General features: G+C 48.8%; 1 protein-coding gene across 1 annotated transcript in view; it reads left to right on the top strand.

The window, feature by feature from the left end:
* The window catches only part of Wipi2 (WD repeat domain, phosphoinositide interacting 2), a 34,540-nt gene extending 16,860 nt beyond the window's left edge, over nt 1-17,680 (top strand). Inside the window, exons 3-12 of the mRNA XM_050163205.1 lie at nt 3,283-3,452; nt 6,013-6,109; nt 7,126-7,223; nt 7,559-7,651; nt 9,113-9,183; nt 11,221-11,328; nt 12,621-12,785; nt 13,590-13,697; nt 14,367-14,524; nt 15,163-17,680. Of these exons, the coding sequence (XP_050019162.1) occupies nt 3,283-3,452; nt 6,013-6,109; nt 7,126-7,223; nt 7,559-7,651; nt 9,113-9,183; nt 11,221-11,328; nt 12,621-12,785; nt 13,590-13,697; nt 14,367-14,524; nt 15,163-15,275 (1,181 nt within the window). The 3' untranslated portion in view covers nt 15,276-17,680. The remainder of the gene's footprint in view (nt 1-3,282; nt 3,453-6,012; nt 6,110-7,125; nt 7,224-7,558; nt 7,652-9,112; nt 9,184-11,220; nt 11,329-12,620; nt 12,786-13,589; nt 13,698-14,366; nt 14,525-15,162) is intronic.
* Nucleotides 17,681-18,042: the final 362 nt, after the last annotated feature.

The following is an 18,042-nucleotide window of genomic DNA, read 5'->3' as shown; positions in this document are numbered from 1 at the left end:
TTTTTTTTTTTTTTATTGGATTATGTGATCTTTTGGTGTCCAATTTTTTGAGTTCTTTGTATATTTTGAGGATCAGACCTCTATCTGATGTGGGGTTAGTGAAATTCTTTTCCCATTCTGTAGGCTGTCATTTTGTCTTGTTGACCATGTCCTTTGCTCTACAGAAGCTTTTCAGTTTCAGGAGGTCCCATTTATTGTTTCTCTCAGTGTCTGTGCTGCTGGGGTTTAGGAAGTGGTTCCCTGTGCAAATGCGTTCATGTGTGCTTCCCACTTTCTCTTCTATAAGGTTCAGTGTGGCTGGCTTTATGTTGAGGTCTTTGATCCATTTGAACTTGAGTTTTGTGCATGGTGATAGATAAGGATCTATTTTCATTCTTTACATGTTGATATCCAGTTATTCCAGCACCACTAGTTAAATGTGCTTTCTTTTTTCTATTTGATATTTTTTGTTTCTTTATCAAAGATCAGGTGTTTGAAGATGTTGGATTGATATCCGGGTCTTCTATTCAGTTCCATTGGTCCTCCTGTCCTTATGCCATATCAGGCTGTTTTCAGGACTGTAGCTCTGTAGTAGAGTTTGAAGTCAGGGATTGTGATACCCCCAGAAGTTCTTTTATTGTACTGGATTGTTTTGGCTATCCTGGGTTTTTTGTTTTTCCATATGAAGTTGAGTACCATTCTTTCGAGGTCTTTGAAGAATTTTGCTGTAATTTTGATGGGCATTGCATTGAATCTGTTTCTTACTCTTTTAAACAGAGTTTCACTGTGTAATGATGACTGGCTTTAGACTTGCAACAGTCCTCTGCCTTGGCCTCCTGGTGCCGACTGCAGGTGTGAGCCCCGCACCCAGCCTGAACAGTAGTTGTTTTGTCTGCCTCTGTAGCACTGGTGCAATTTTCCTCCAGTTGACTGGGTTTGAACTCCTGGCTGTGATGTCCCAGATCCTTCTTGTGCCCGCTGCTGGCTCTGCTTTAGCAAGCTACATTTGCACTTAGGAAACCTTCCACCTCTGCCCTGCCCTCAAAGCCAGTAATGACCCTTGCTCTAGAGAGAGTTTGGTGCTCACAGCAGGGAACACCAGGTCGTCCCCCAGATGACCTGATCTCCTACTGGCCTCTGGACCTGGCTGGGATCCTCCCTCCTCCTCACTGAGAAGGGGGTGGAGTTTCCCACAGTTTTAATTTAGTCTTATTGGATTTTATTGCTCCTGGCATTATTAAGTAGCAGGATCCTGGGTCTTTGACCTGTGTCTGCTGAAGTGCCAGCTTGGGTTAGCACATAGGGGCTCCTGTGACAGTTCCCAAAACTCTAGTCTAGTCCTTTCTGTGTCTTTGAGGCTATTGAAGCCAGTCCTCATCACCTCTGACAGCAAGAGCCAAGAGGAGAGAAACTCTGCATAGCCAGCTAGTCTGAGCTGGCTTGAACTTACGATGTATACCAGTATGCCCTCAAATTTACAGGGATCCTCTGGCTTCTAGTGCCACTACAGTTGTGTGTGTGTGTGTGTGTCGGAGGGCTGGTATGTAGAATTCAGCTTGACACTTTAACACTCTTTGGGCTAGCTAGCCATTGAGCTGCACGGGTCCTCGTGTTTCTGCCTCCCCGGTACAGTACCATGCCCTGCTTTGTTCATGGGTGCCTTTGGGGAGCAGGTTCTCATGCTTGAATTAAGGATATGTTTGTATGCACAGGAGTGCAGGTGCCCTCAGGTCAGAGGAGAGCATCAGATCCCCTGGATGTAGAGTTCCAGGCCAGTTGCGAGTCAGATGTGGGTGCTGGGACCTGAACTCAGGCCCTCTACAGAAACTCTTCACTGCTGCGCCACCTCTCCAGCTCTAGCCTTTTTTAAGATTGGGTCTCACTATGTGACTTTGGCTAGCCTAGAACTCTATGTAAACCAGGATGTTTACATATGTCATGAGATCCACCTGCCTCTGCATCGAGTGCTAGGACGAGAGGTGTGTGTTACCACACCTGGCAGCTGTGAATAGATCACTTTTCCACGTTCCAAGTGATGTGATTACAGGTGTATACACCTTGCCCAGTTTGTGTTGCTGAAAATCTACCCAGGCTTTGTGCATGCCGGGTAATCTGAGCTACACACTCCTGATGCTCTTCCTGCCTAGAAATTTATCGTGGTAGATGCCATGGGGTTTCTTGAAGGAGGATCCTTGCTTTGTGCCACAGATACTGACAATCTGGGTCTCAGGTCTCTCTGCCCAACTTGGTTGGCTGTGTTCTGGGTGCTTGTCGTGTATAAAATCTCTGCCTCCTCTAAGAGCCGGCAGAGTCACATCTGGGCAGGATGCCGCTTTGCGAATCTTCTGCAGCATAGTACGCACCTCCTGGTTCCATCCCTCTGGCTTGCCCTGCAGTGCTGGCAGCCACTGTGTTTTGATCCTTGAAATGAAAGCTTGCTGCTTTGGAAAAGAAGCAAATATGATTTGTGTCATCTGGGTAAAAGTGCCCATGACTGAACTGCAAAGAGCTTAGGATCATGCTTTGATTTTACTCATATTCCATTGGTTCTCAAACTTTTAGCAAAAAATGGGTGTGTCCAGTTCTAGCTTACGTCCAGTGTGTTAATGCTTATTGCCTTTCCAGTCAGGCAGACATGATGAACCCATGTGCTTACCTAGACACACAAATGCTCCTTAACTTAAATAATTGCAAACAGAGCTACATTTATCAATTCAACTCACTGAATGTTCTTTCCCCTTGTGTCTGCAAGCTGTGGTTCAGTGGTTAGCCTGCGTCCCCTTTGCAGCGTCATGTTTCTTGGCCCTGTTTGAGTAAGGGTGGGCCAGTGAGGTGGCTCAGTGCATAAAGACATTTGCTGTCAAGCTTGACAACCTAGGTTGGAACCCCAGGAGAACAGGCATCCACAAATTTTCCTCTGACCTCTCCACACTTGTCACAGCAGACATACACACCCGCAATATATAAATAAACCAACAAATAAAAGTAATGAGTGTGTTTTGAAGTCCTGCCAGCAGCAGAGGGTATTTAAAGACACACTTTCATGATTCTGCTTTGGCATCTGAGTTTGCACATAGGGTGTGAGCTGTATTTATAGTGCCAGCAGCCATGGCTTTAGATGATGACACTTTCATCCCCCCTGCTGTCCTGTGAGTCTTGGGAACATGGGAGCCCATGTATCCCTTACAGCATTCAGTGTCATGTCCCTGTTAGAAAGAAGTAATGCACCTGTGTCTGTGGGTGGATGGGTGGTTGACTGGGAGTTGTATTGTCCCTGTATGTGTTCTTCTTCTCTGATTCCAGCTGACACAGAAGATGTGTGCATCGTGGAGAGATTGTTTTCAAGCAGCTTGGTAGCCATCGTCAGCCTCAAAGCTCCCAGGAAACTGAAAGTTTGCCACTTTAAGAAGGGAACTGAAATATGCAACTACAGCTACTCCAACACGATACTGGCTGTGAAGCTGAACAGGCAGGTGCGTGGCACCTCGTACTACTAGTAAGCAACTCAGTTGGTAGAGAACCTACCATACCCCAAGTCCTAGGTACCATCCCAAGCACAGCGTAAAACCGGCTTAAGTGTAATCTGTACACCTCTAATCTGAGCACTCAGAGAGAGGCAGGAAGATCAGGAGTATGAGAGCCTATCTCAAAATACGAGTAGGGCTGGGAAAATGTCTCAGAGAGGTCTTGCTGCATAAGTACAATGACTTGAGCCTGAATCCCCAGCATAAAAACTCAGGCTGGCCATGGGTACCTCTAACCCTAGCATTGTAGGGGGCTGAGGCAGGAGGATTTTTGTGGTTTACTGACTACCTGCCTTAGCTCCAGGTTCAGTGAGAGACCCTGTTTCAAGGGAATAAGGCAGAGGATAATAGAGCAGGACAGGTGACATCTCTGGCTCTAACCACCATTTCTCATAGATGGACACACAAGAACAGCACCAAACAGAGAAGCCAAGTGTGTACTGCATGTCATTCAGTGTTCCTCCCATGTCTCACTCTGTTGGGCTTTCAACTCTGCGCCATTATCATTTCTAGGTTCCTGAATGTCTTTTCTTTGGGTTTTTGAGGCAGGATGACTATGTAGCCCTGGCTGTCCTGTAACTTGCTATGTAGACCAGTCTGGCCCTGAATTCACAATGATCCATCTGCCTCTGCCTCCAACTCCTGAACACACTTGCTCAGGCAGACCATTAGCTCCATTCTCAGCATCTTTGATCCAGTAGTCCTAAGCATGACACTGCCCCAGCCTACTCCATTTGTCCTGAGGACACTAGTCTTATTGTCGGTTACTGTCTCCGTGGATGCGGGTCCAGGAATAGTGCCTTCTTTTGCTTTTATAAACGATACTTTTAAAGAGTCTCTTCCATCTTTTCCTTCTGTGATGTATATTTTTCCCCAAACCAACAGAACAAGCCCCTTGTGTGGAGCATGTGCGTGTGTATCCTGAGAGTCTTGGCCACAGTTTGCACACAGTAGCCACTGCAGAAGAGCCTCCAGCGTTTTCTGTGTGCAGCAGCAGTCAGATCCCAGAGGCTGCGTTGTTTTTAAAGCAGTTAACCAGACATGTGCATCCTGGTTGCCTGATTGAACTGGGAGTTGGCCCCATCCATCAGTTAGTTCAGCTGGGAAGTTATGGGATATAATACTTTTTAAGTTTAAAGCATAGCAGATTCGTCCTCCAATGTAGCTGTTGTGAAGTGTGTGCCAAGCCCCTCACAGAAATCAGTTCCAGCAGTAACATCTAGGAGCTCCAGTGTCCTCTCTTTAAAATCAGGACTGAGTTCAGTCCCACCACCCACATCACGTTGCTCACAGCCACCTGTAACTCTAGCTCCAGGGGGATCTCACACCCTTTTTCCACCTCCTCAGGAACTAGCACACACAGTACACATGCATACATGCACATACAAAATGAGCTAAGAGTTTACAACAAAATAATCAGTCTGTGCACATAGTAACGTTTTATACCTTTCATAACCCCCGTGCTCTTAGTTGTATTTTACCCATAGCTCATTCATAGGTTTGGGGGGTTTTACTGCTAAGCTACATCTCCAGCCCCTTTTTACTTATTTTGTAATGGGGCCTCAAACTTGCCATGCTCCTGCCTCAGTCTCTGCAATAGGTAGATGATGGGCCTGTTCACTTGGCTGGGCTCACCATGTTGCTGTTAGGTTTGTGTGTGTGTGTCTGTACACTTGCCTTCTACCTTATTTGAGGCAGGGTGTCTTGCTTGCCTCTGTATACACCAGGCTGCTAATGATCTTCCAGGGAATTCCCATTTCCACCTTCCATCTTGCCGTAATGGCACTGCTGCATCCGGCATTATGTGGGCCCTAGGGGGTCCGAATGCCTGTCCCTCACACTCACACAGTAAGTGCTATTATGTCCTTGCCCCTCACCTGTTGTGAGTTTTTTATCTGTCCTGTCAACTGCCAGCCAGCTCCCAAATCAAAACACTTATTTTTGATTTCTTATTAATTATGAAAGCTCTGTCGATAGCTTAGGCTTGTTTCTGACTAGCTCATATCTTTTAATCTACATTCTTTATGTAGTTACCTTTACCCTGTACTGCACATGCTGTTTCCTCTCTGTCTTGCGATTCCGCCTTTCTTCTCCCAGAGTTCTGTCTGCCCGGAAGTCCTCCTCTTGGCTGTTCAGTTCTTTATTATAGCAGTCTCAATAATACATTTGCACACAGTGGACAGGAATAGTCTGTAACACTCACCCTAGATTTCTGAGCAGTTTGCCTTTACAGATCTCCCCCATCACCCAAGCACATAGTACTGAATTAAGTCACCTTGTTAGAATCCGCAGTACTCTTGTCATATGTAGTTATGGGAGCTGATGAGAATGGGCCTATAACCTGATCGGCAGTGGAAAGGCAGCTGCACACACTTGAGCTCTGTACGCAGCCTACATCTGTCTTAGGAGTGGAGAGAATCTTGATCCAGGAGTCAGCTCAGTTGGTACTCGGCACATGCTGCCCCAGTCCTCCTTCATGCTTGGTGGTCTTTGTTTTCACTGTTTCTAGAGGCTCATTGTGTGTCTGGAGGAGTCACTCTATATACACAACATCCGGGACATGAAGGTACTTCATACCATCCGAGAGACACCCCCAAACCCTGCAGGTAAGCCATTGCTCAGGAGATCCTGCGCTGGTGAGATGGCTCGACAGGTAAAGGCACTTGTCGCCAGGCCTGACCACGTCAGTTTGATTCCTAGAATCCATGAAATGGGAGGAGAAAACCACTCCTGCAGCTTGCCCTCTGACCTTCCGCCTTGCACTGTAGCATGCATGTCACCAGCCACATGCACGCACATACAAACAAACCAAAAATAAACAAGTAGAATTTTTTTTTTAATTTTATATGTATTGGTATTTTGCCTGCATGTATGTCTGGGTGAGGTTATCGGGTTCCCTGGAACTGAAGTCACAGCTGCGAGCTGCCCTGTGAGTACTAGGAATTGAACCGGAATCCTCTGATAAAGCAATCAGTACTCTTAAACTCAGAGCCATATCTCTAGCCCCCTATAATTTATTTTTTTAAAAAAGGAAGGTCCTTGTTTTGGGGGGGGGGTCTTTTAAAGATAACTGCAGGCCAGTGGGTTGGCTCAGCAAGTAAATGGGCACTTAACTGCTAAGTCTGAGACCTGAGTGCCACTCCTAGAACACACATGGTGGAAGGAGAGAACAACTCTTTTAAGTTGTGCTCTGACTCACACACCTTGGCACACATGCATGCACACTCAATAAACAATTGTACTAAAGATGGCCAGAGGTGGGAGTTTCCTCTCTGGTCCGCACACATGAGGCAAGTATAAAATGTGGTAGGTATGAACTGATCAGCCTTCCCCCTGTTCCAGTCCTACTGAGCCTCCATCCCAGCGGGGCTCTCTTGTGAATGTGTGAGCCCAGTGGTCGTCGGGTCTGTATTAACCCAGCCTGCTGGTCATCCCTAACCAAAGTCATTTCATTTTTGAGTGACGCTGGCAGGCAGTGTGGCCTGGGACACAGAACTTGTGAGTGTGCAGACAAGGTTTAGCTGCTACTTTTTATTGTTTGTTTGTTTTTTTTTTCCAGAATTATGAACTCCACTCTGACACTGTTTAGTATCCTAGACTCAGTTGTCATGTGTTTCCACAGGCTTGTGTGCACTGTCAATAAACAACGACAATTGCTACTTGGCGTACCCAGGAAGTGCGACCATCGGAGAGGTGCAGGTCTTCGACACCATTAACTTGGTGAGGTCCTTGTGAGGCTCTGATGGATGTGTTTTGCTGGGAAGACATGCAGTGTACCCTTGGCCCAGCAGCATGGCTTTCCCTGGTGCTCTCCTTAGGTGGCAGAGCAGATCTGGCTAAGCTGCCTGTGTCTCACCAGCGCTCAGTGCTGAGCTCCAAGGCGTGCTCGTTGCAGTCTGAGCAGTGTTTCCACAGCCTGCCTGACATGGGGCTGCCGCTACTCAGGTTGATACTAGGAATGGTGTTCTTACCGTCGCTCCCGCCTGATGACCCAGTGGAGCCTGGGGACAAGGCTCTTGTATAACAGTCATGTTTTCTTGATTTCTCTTTTACAGAGAGCTGCAAACATGATCCCGGCTCATGACAGTCCCTTAGCAGCCCTGGCTTTTGACGCAAGTGGGACCAAGCTTGCCACTGCTTCTGAGAAGGTATGGCTGAGGGAAACCTGGTTCCACGGTCTCCACAAACCTTGCTCATTCTGGTCACGTGGTCCAAGTTCCAAGCAGGTTTTTCTATTCCCCAATGCACAGAAAAATAAAAAGAGCCCACTGTGATGCATACCACCGTGTAAATTATCCACAATGTTAGCCTTCCACCCTGCGAGAATGGGTCAAGGGAAGCAACCTCTATGGGAGACAAATGGATTAGTTAGTGTTCAGTAAGCTTTGTCACTTTGTCCCATGGCCAAAAAAGCTGCTCATACGGTAGCTAGGAGAAGGGGGGGGGGACTGGCACCCCATGTCCCCTTTAAGGGCATGCTAACAGATTAGATGAACTTGCTCTCGGCCTCATCTCTTGAAGCTTCCACCGCCACGCATTAGTGCCACTGGCTGGGGACCTTGAAACTGTAGCAGTGTGCCACTGTTTGACATACTGCAGGAGCCGGTGAAATGTTTCAAGCAAGTATGTATGTTGGTGTTTATGAACATGTTCATATATGCACAGGTGCATGTACATATGTAGAGAAGGCCGGAGGCTGACGTAGGACCTGAGTTCAATTCCTGAAGCATGGTAGGAGAGAACTGACTCCTGCAGGCTGTCATCTAGCTCGTGTGCACTATGCTGCATGCACCCACAGAAGTACACACACATTACCAAATTTAAAAAAAAAAGCAAATGCTTGTTTGTGGCATAAAATAGGAAAGCATCGGACATGGTAGTGACTCAAGAAGCAGGTAGGTCTCTGGATTCAGAGCCAGTCTGATCTACATAGTGAGTCCCAAGCTAACCAGAGACATAGTAGGACCTTGTCTCAAAAACAGCAATGCCACACACCCCACTCAGAGGCACAAGCAGGTAGATCTCTGAGGCCACCTGGTCTACCAGTCAAGTTCCAGGACATCCAAGGCTATTAACAGAGAAACCTGGTCTTAAATTCACATATACAAAACAACAACAACAAAAAACATTTACAATTACAATGGCTGTAATATTTTTAAACATCGCTGTATTGAAACGTTGATGTTGTCTTTTGTGTATTGGAGGTAATGGTGTGTTTAAGTCATGTAAATCCCAAGTATGTGTGTTTAATTATTAGCATAAGTATTCCAGTAAAGGCTATGGGTGGAGGTGTGGTGCTTTAATATACTCCACGTGGCTTCAAGGCTGCTTGTGTCTGGATCGGTGGACTGACTTTAAGCAGTGTCGTGGTAGTGAGCAAGGATAGGATGTAATGTGGTCTGTGGCAGCAAGGGTGTGCTACCCCAGGCCTGGAGCTCAGAGAGGAGGCCAGACCCCCCCTTCCGCCAAGCCAAGCTGCTCCTGGAAATAGCCTGCACGGCTTGTTCGCATGTGGAGCTGTGTGAAAAAGCAGGAAGGGCGTTTTTTTGTTATGTTTTTAGTCGACTAAAATTCTGTTTTCTTCCCCCCTTTTCCTCTCTCTGACCCAGGGGACTGTGATCAGGGTATTTTCCATTCCAGAAGGACAAAAGCTGTTCGAGTTCCGGAGAGGAGTGAAGAGGTGAGTACATGGGTTCCAGGATGCTTACAGAGCATCCCTGTGGGTTGCAATCTCTGAAGACAAGCAGCTCAGTCACAGCGCCCTCCTGAACTGGTCTTGGAAGGGCAGGACAAAGCATTGCAGTGAAAGCGGCTTGGCTTCACGTCTGTGAGCCTGCCTGAACCAGAGGAGGACTGTGTAGCAGTCTCCCCAAGCCTGGGCTGTACAGTAATGCTCTGTCTTCAGGAGAAGAGCCACAGCCCAGATGCTAGGCTCCTTCCGGGACTGTGCTTTTGTCTTCTTCATACACACCTAGATGATTCTCCTGTGTCCAGTGTCTGCCAGGAGCCTCTCTGCACCCTCATTGTCCCCCACACCCTTCCTAATCATGCCATCTGTGTGGGACCTGAGTCTAGCTAGCCATGGGACCTGGTCCTCCTAGGGTAGACCTAGCATCCCTCCCCTATTGGCAAGCACTCAGGCAACAGCTCAGAATGTGCCACTTGCTGCATACACTCCATCAATATGGGGATGTTGGAAACACTGGAAGGATTAAGAGGAAATGTGTGTATTTAGGCTGTGGAATGTTAGTGACCTTGGAGGCACTTGCTGGGGGGATGCTCTAAAACATCAGCACTGCTGGCTGACCTACCCGGTCAGCCACTACAGCTGCATCCTAATCCGCTGTCCTAGTCAGTGTCTGTTGCTGTACAGAGACCCCATGATCACAGCGACTCTTATAAAGGAAAGTATTTAATTGAGGCTGGCTTACAGTTCAGAAGTTTAAATCCATTATTGTCATGGTGGGAAACAGGGCAGCGTGCCGACAGACATGGTGCTGGAGAAGGGACTGAGAGTTCTCCATCTTGATCTGCAGGCTGCAGGAAACTGCCATGCTAGGCATATCTTAAGCATGTGATACCTCAGAGCCTGCCTCCATGGTGACACCCCCTAATTGTGCCAATCCCTATGGGTCAAGCATTCAAACACATGAATCTTTGAGGGCCATTCCTATTCAAACCACCACACCTAAAACTGGTTCCATACAGCCACACAGTTTTGGTTATTTGGAATCGAAATAAAAATAAAGATGTTTGTTGAATTTTTCTTAGCTGACTGTAGTGGCTCATATCTTTTGTCTCAGTAACAGGTAGGCAGAGACGGAAGGATCTCTGTGAGTTTAAGGATGCTAGAACTATATAGTAAGGCCCTGCCTCAAAAGTGGGGGGTGCAGAGGGAAGTAGGCTAATCCGAGTACACGCGGGGGACAAAGGGGAGGGAATGATTGCATGGTTGCAATGTGTCCCCCCCCCCAAAAAAAAGACATGGTTTCTCTGTGTAACTTTGTGTAGCGCCTGCACTGTGGTATGGTACGCGAGCTGGGAACTGGGTTAGAAACTTAAAAACACGCACACAGACAGACATGAGGACATGGGTTATTCTTGATACAAGAATGTCCACTTTATTGTGCTCAGGGGAAGCTTATATAGGCCTCTGGCCACGCCCCAGCTCTCAGGATCTTTCAGCTGCAGACTCATCAGAACCCACTCCCCTGCCATCAGGGTCTCTTGCTCAGAGCAGAGGAAAACAAGTTGTTTACAAGAAATTCAGGTCTGGTAGTCCGCAATCCCCAACAGCCCTGGCTGTCCTGGAACTCACTCTATAGACCAGGCAGGTCTCAAACTCAGAGATCCACCTGCCTCTGCTTCCCAAGTGCTGGGATTAAGGGTGTACGCCACCACATCCAGCTTGAAGTATGCAGACTGATCTGCATACTGAGTTCCAGGCTAGCCAGGGTTACACAGTGAGACTCATCTCAGAAAGTAAAAATATTGTTCTTACTGGTTTTATCGCAAGCAAGTTCCTCTGTCTCCTGAGGAGGTGGCCAAGAACAGAAAGACTTCTGTAGGGCTGAGTGCCTCTGACAAGATTCTCTCAGTTGGCCACAGTTAAAGTTCCTGAGAAGGCACAGCTGTGCTCCCCCACCCCCAGCTGCTGCTAGTGTGTTCTGTGGTGGCAGGTGGAGCTGAGCCCTATCTCACCCTCCCTGTTCCTCAGGTGTGTGAGCATCTGCTCCCTGGCCTTCAGCATGGACAGCATGTTTCTCTCCGCATCCAGCAACACCGAAACTGTGCATATTTTCAAACTTGAGGCCGTGAGGGAAAAGTGAGTTACAGGGACATTTTTTTTCTTACTCTTTTTCTTTCTTCGGTTTTTTAAGGTGGCTTTCTCTGTGTAGCCCTGCTTGTTCTGTAACTCGCTCTGTAGAACCAGGCTGGCTTTGAACTCAGCAATCTACCTGCTTCTGCCCCTGAGTGTGGGATTAATGGTGTGTGCCACCACTGCTCAGCTAAAAGCAAGCTTTTCTAACATGGTTTGTTGGGGGTGGGAAACACTGGGAATCAAACTCAGGGTCTCAGCATTGTTGCAGGGATATGCTGCCACTGTGCTAGCGGGGCTCTACTTTTAAGGGTTGATAAGATGGCTCAGAAGGCAAAGGTGTCAAGCCTGACAACCGGACTCTTATCCCTGGGAACCAGGTGGTGGGAAGAGAGAAATATACTCATGGACATTGTCCTCTGGCTCCAAGCATACTCGAGCATTTGCACACTCACACAATAAGATTTTGAATTAATTTAAAAATAAACTGCAGGGCTGGAGAGATGGCTCAGAGCTTAAGAGCATTGCCTGCTCTTCCAAAGGTCCTGAGTTCAATTCCTGGCAACCACATGGTGGCTCACAACCATCTATAATGGGGTCTGGTGCCCTCTTCTGGCCTGCAGACATACACACAGACAGAATATTGTATACATAATAAATAAATAAATATTTAAAAAAAATTAAACTGCACACTCACTAGAAAGCATGGCACAGAGCCACCGTGCTCTGTGGCACCGTTTCTGGGTACAGATGTGGTCTAGCTATAGAGTGGGCACAGCACCACCAAGCCCAGCTTCATCGTGAGACCTCTGCTCAGAGGATGTGCTGGGGTGCCAAGGTATTATCCCAGGAATCAGGGTTTCAAGGTTGTCTTATGATGAGTTGCTGTTTGTCCCCACTCCACACCCTCTGTACTGGGGCATCTGGGATCAGCCAGCCACTGGAATGAATGTCACAGCTCTGACCTGCTCACAGGTCATCAAGGAGGTGGGTACTTCCATCTTAAACTTCCCTACAACAGAAGTGTGTGGTAGCGACTTGTCTCTTCCTTTCATGAGTGCACATGCTAAAGAAACATATGATGGGAACTTGAATGAGTCTGGTTTGGGGGCTGCTGCTCCAGCACATGCTCCTGGAGGTATGCTGTCATAGCAACCTGGCAGGGGGAAACAGGATGCTCTGTGCTCGTGCTATGCACAGCCGATCTTTTGTGAAGTGTGGAGGGTTGGTCAGTGGGTCTAGGGCTGTCGTTCTCAGTGAGGTTCCAGCCTCCCCTGTGTGACGGTGCTTCTTTCCAGACCTCCAGAAGAGCCCACCACCTGGACCGGCTACTTCGGGAAGGTGCTTATGGCATCTACCAGCTACCTGCCCTCACAAGTGACAGAAATGTTCAACCAGGGCAGAGCCTTTGCCACTGTCCGCCTACCATTCTGTGGCCATAAAAACATCTGCTCATTAACCACGTGAGTACAGACTGAGCTTGGGCCCCACCCTCTGCCCGTGCACATCAGGGCCAGGGAGCAGAGCTTGTTGCCAGGTTGCAGAGGTGTGTGTGACCCTGTCCAACCTGTCCAGGCCTGGGTTCCATCGAGTACTGCCTAGAGCAGGAAGACCTCCAGGTCTGAGACCTGGTGTCTTCTGGCATCCTCATCACAGAACTTCTTTTGCATTTTGCAGGGTATTTGTGTTGGTGAGAAACATTGAGTCAGACAGTAGGAAGTAGACACTAGGACGCTCGTCTGTAAGATGAGTGACAGCACGGCTCTGGCTCTGGAAATTGACATGTTTTCCCATTCGAATAGCTAAAAGGCTGCAGTTCAGTGCTTTGCTAGAACGAGCACACGCATATTTGAAAGCTTATAGGCTGGGACAAATGGGTCACTGGGACTTGCTGGCTGCCTACATCCAGTTCAGTGGGATAAAGCCCAGTGTGGTAGAGCAGACATCTCACACCCTCTTCTGGCTTCCCACGGGCGTGTATAGATGAGTGCATGTGTATACACAGGAAAGAGAGAAAATACCCTCTCTTAGTGACCAGAGAAACTGACAGCTACCCTGCTCCAGCACCTGCTCTTTGGGATTCAGTGTGTGCTCACACCCAGGCCACCCTTGGCCTTACCAGCTTCACTCTGAGGAGCCCAGGTACTGCCTTCATCCAGTGCGCTGGTGGGTTTCTTCCTAGCCCGACTGAGATGTAGGTTTAGTGAGATGCCTTTTGTGAAAGGGAAAAAAGTCTTCCTTCTAAAATATGGGCTGTTTTTCTTTAGAATTCAGAAGATCCCACGGTTGCTGGTGGGAGCATCAGATGGCTATTTATACATGTACAACCTGGACCCCCAGGAAGGTGGCGAGTGTGCCCTGATGCGTCAGCACAGGTGAGGCAGATCTGCATGGCAGTCTGCAGCTGCAGGCACTGCTGTAGGTCTGTGCTTTCATCCCCCTAAGGCCAGTCTGCTGGCCTGTGTCATTGGCCAGCACCATCTCCCAGTTGAAATTCACTTTTCTGGTGATAAGAGCCTCTACTTTCCCTTGCTGGCACAGGGGACCCTTCAAGGGCCAGGAAGGAAAGACACCTGAGCCTGATGGTCTGTGTGTGATTGGGTGGCCCCAGGCCCTTGCTGAGGGTGAGGCTCAGGGTTTACTGTAAGGTGGCCCCCACAGGAGCCTGCCACCCCACCTCAGGATGCATGTGGGGAATTTGCAGTTGGTGATTGAGATGTGTGTGACTTTACCAGACTTCCTGTGTTAAAGTCACTGTGCGGAAATCCCAGGGGCAGATTCTTGGTGTTGGTGGATGTGTTCTGTCAGGTGGGAGCAGGCGTCTGTGGCACTCCCTCCTTGACTAGCTCCTCAGGCCCCAGCATGTGCTATGCATACTGTGTCCATCTGCCCTCTGGGAACAACTTGTTTGAGACAAATCCTGCTCTGCACACAAGGCTGACCTCACACTTGAGGAATCCTTCTGCCTCAACCTGAGATTTTTGAGGAGCCAGCATACTTGGCTTAGAACAGTGAGCCTGACCCTGTTCATTTGCTGTCTGTAGGCTCGATGGCAGTATGGAGACCACCAGCGAAATTGTAGACTCTGCCTCTCAGGACTGCCCCTTAGTAACGCAGACGTACGGCGCAGCAGCTGCCAAAGGTGCCTATGTGCCCTCCTCCCCAACGAGGTTTGGTAAAGGGCAGGACACCAACTTAGAAGGTAACTGAGCAACTGCTTCCACATTCTTGTGTACTGTGTTGTCACTGGAGATGCCTCTTCCCGCTGAGCTGTGGGACAGAGCTTCCTTCCAAGGCTTGTGAAAGTTAGCTTATAGTCTTCATTTGGGGGGAAAAGGCAGTCATTGTGGCCAGTGACTCTGTCTGTGTGTGAGCCCACCCAACCTCCACCTCTGTAAGTAGCATGTCCTTCATGGATCATGGGCAGAGGCCACTAGTACTGACACCTGAGCTCGCTCAGGCATGCCCCTCTCCATCCCTAATCTCAAGGGGTTTGCTAGCAAGAGAGGTGCTAGCTCCCATGTTGGAAGCACCCTTCAGCCTTAACACATGATCTGTGTTGTCTCCAGCTAGAGTCCTCTAAAGGCTCATTGGTCACTCATTCAGTTACCACTGTTTACAGGACTTGTGTTGTGCTGTGGTGCGTGCTGTGAAGTGGGTGATGTCATTTGGCTCTGCCTGAGATTCTAGAGGCCTAAGTTTTCTGACTGGATTGGAAAGGTCTTAGTGTGGCCAAAGCCATAACTGAGGCCATCTTCAGGACGCAGCCTGTCATTGGTGCACAGACAGCATCAGTAATTGGGCAGGTTCTGTGAGGATGGCACACTTATCTCTTTGCAGCCTACACAGATGACCTGGGTGCCGTGGGGGGCACTTGCCTGGAGGATGAAGCCAGCGCCCTGCGCCTGGATGAAGACAGTGAACATCCTCCCATGATTCTCCGGACTGACTGATGCTGACCTGTGAACTCTGGCCCAGGAGCAGAGGACTTGTGCATTGCTGCTATGAACTTTGACCTGAATTGAGGGAGAGGATGGCAGAGATTTTAAAGCGAAGAGATTGTAGTTCTAGTTTATCCATACTGTCGAGAAAATACACTGTTTTCACTTCAGTGACTTTAATCCTGCTTATGAATTTTAGCTTTTTATTTTCTCTCACTCTTTATTTTTTTTTATTTTTTTTTTCTTGCCAAAATTAACTGGTGAAGTCTGTGGCGTCTCCTTGCTTTGCATGCGTGATGTGCCAAGCCAGCATAGGAGAGCCACCCCATAGCAAGCAGAGCGGTCAGGTCTCATGGCAGGGCCCGAATGAAGATGGCTCTGTGTGCAGTGATCCTGCAGGAGCAGGGCCCAGCCGCCCACTGAGACAGCCCCACCTGGACCATTTTCCTCCAATTTATATTCTCTTTCCAGATTGAATCATTCTGGAACTAGCTTTCTCCATGGGGGACTGTTGTGTGGGGTCTTGTTCTTCATGGGGATCTTGAGGGAGAGGCAGTTTCTGCTCTGCACCTTCTTTTCTGGCAATGTGCCGGGGCAGCCTGGAGCCAAGGAAGGCAATCTCATTTGTGTCATTAAATGCTCTGTCTCCTACTGTCCCCGTCCGCTAACTGTGGCTTGGTTTGTTTTAAAGGAGAGTGTAGCTACTCCCGTGCCCAAAAAAGCACAAAGGTCTAAGATGCTGCATCAGCCGCCAGGCATCAGTCTGCGCCTGGAGCTGTGCTGTCTGCCAGGGGCTCCCCTCTCTCCCCTCCCCAGAGTTAGTAGCAACAGGTAGAGAGGCCCCAGGGAGACAGTGGGTCCTCCCCCGGTCCCCCACCCTAGTGACGTGCCTTTTCTTTCTCGGTCTGTAAGTGTGCAGGAATGTGATGTCAGGTTTCAGGTCTGCCCTCGCTTCTGTTTGCTTTTTACTTTTGGTGGCTTTGGGGGAAGTACAGATTCACATTACAGCCAAGGCTGCCCTAGAACTCAATATATAGCCAGCACTGGCCTCAAATTTAGAGCGGTCCCCCGCCTCTACTTCCTGAGAGCTGGGATCACAGGTACCACTATGCCTAGCTCCTTTCTCAGCTCTACGGAATGAAAACTTCAGGTCTCGAATCTGCATTCTAAAGGGACCGTAGCAGTTATGAAGTAATGAGTTAAGAAGGTGTGGGCTGTTACTTCTTCATATACATGGCTTTAGGTGCAAGCAGGGAATGAAGAGGATGATGTCGGAGTACCAGGTTCTGCCAGCCTTGTCAGGCTTCTAGACAGGTCTTGAGTTTAGCCTGGGTAAGTCTGGTAGTGTTTCTGCAGAGTGCAGTGGCTAGACAGACCTGCTGGTGTCTCCTGCCCTTGCTGTTCCCAGGGTGGCTAATCACATGGGTGGGGCACAAGGGCTGTCCACAGCTAGATCTGGCTGCTGGCAGGGCTGGGACTGGGGGTGCTGAACTTTAAGCTGTGCGTGGAACCCCAGCCCTGTGGCCTGCCACAGTGCGTTGCTTCTCTAGGACAATAAAACAGGTCTTTGCAGGACCAAGCACGACCAGGGAGTACTGGCTAGAAGAGCCTGGGAAGCAAGCAAGCGTACAGGGCTGGAGCTGGGGCTTCCTGGAACCAAAGAGCGATGTCTGGAATCAAGTGTGACTTACGTGCTGACTCTGGGCTTGAACGCTGTGGGTTGGGGCCCAACTCCACCTGCTGAGATTTCTTCTCTTGGAAATTAGTATCCCAGAAACGTGGGATTTATTTCTCCCTTTTGGCCCTCAGGCCTGAGGAGGAGTGTGGACAGGGGCGAGAGCAGCTCTCCGAGGTGGCACTCTGTCAGGACTCATCACTGGCAGAGCCAATTGAGGGACTGAGTCCACTACAATACACACCCAAGTGATTGCTCACCATCAGGCCTCACACAAATGGCCATTTTTAAATTTTCCAAAGTTAAGAGAAAATTTTGGAATCAGGTATGGTACAACCTGTAATCAGGAGAGGAGGCAGGAGAAATGCTGTGAGTTTGAAGCCCACCTAAACTGTACAGTATGGGCAAGCCTGGCCTACAGAATGAGAACCTGTTTCCAAAAAAACCAAAGGATGACGACTTTAAACAAAAAAATACACTGGGGAATGAGAGTTTAAAATCCCCCAAATTTTTAAGATTTGTATGGATTGGGACCAAAGCTTTTGTATTTTCCAAAACAAAGCAAAAGTTGGAGCCCCTTGTCCTCCCTACACTAATGTGAGCTAGGGGCAGCTCGGGGGCCTTGGACTGGACTGTACTAGAAGAACCCTACCTCACAGGGCTGTTGTGAGGTGTGGGAGGGGAGCCCTAGCACTGGGCCTGGCCAGCAATGGACTCCAATAAACACTAAAACTGAAATGTCTCACAGAGTAAAGTGCATGGTTTTTGTTCTGCTCTGCCTACAAAGCTAGGTGGGAGACGAAACACGGCATCGTGTTTGAGGATGTGTGTGGACGTCTGCCTTGGCGTGTCCTGCTCCTTAGCATAAAGGGGGGGGGAAGTATAGTTATCTTCCCTGGGGGTTGGTGGTGTGAAGACCCCCCCACACACACACACACACACTGGGCATCAAGCGAACGACGCATTGCAGAGGCCCAGGGTTGCCATCCCCCTGCAACAAATGCCCTGCCCAATCAGGTAGCGCCCCTCCACCTGAAGCTGCCCCATTCTGCCCCTCTTGTGGACCCTGGAGCTTCGAGGCTGCATCAGGTGCCGAGTCGGGCT

Source organism: Alexandromys fortis, unplaced genomic scaffold, assembly GCF_014885135.2.
Source record: "Alexandromys fortis isolate MF-2015 unplaced genomic scaffold, M_Fortis_MF-2015_v1.1 scaffold_144, whole genome shotgun sequence".
Taxonomy (NCBI): domain Eukaryota; kingdom Metazoa; phylum Chordata; class Mammalia; order Rodentia; family Cricetidae; genus Alexandromys; species Alexandromys fortis.
This window is presented reverse-complemented; position numbering and strand designations above follow the sequence as displayed.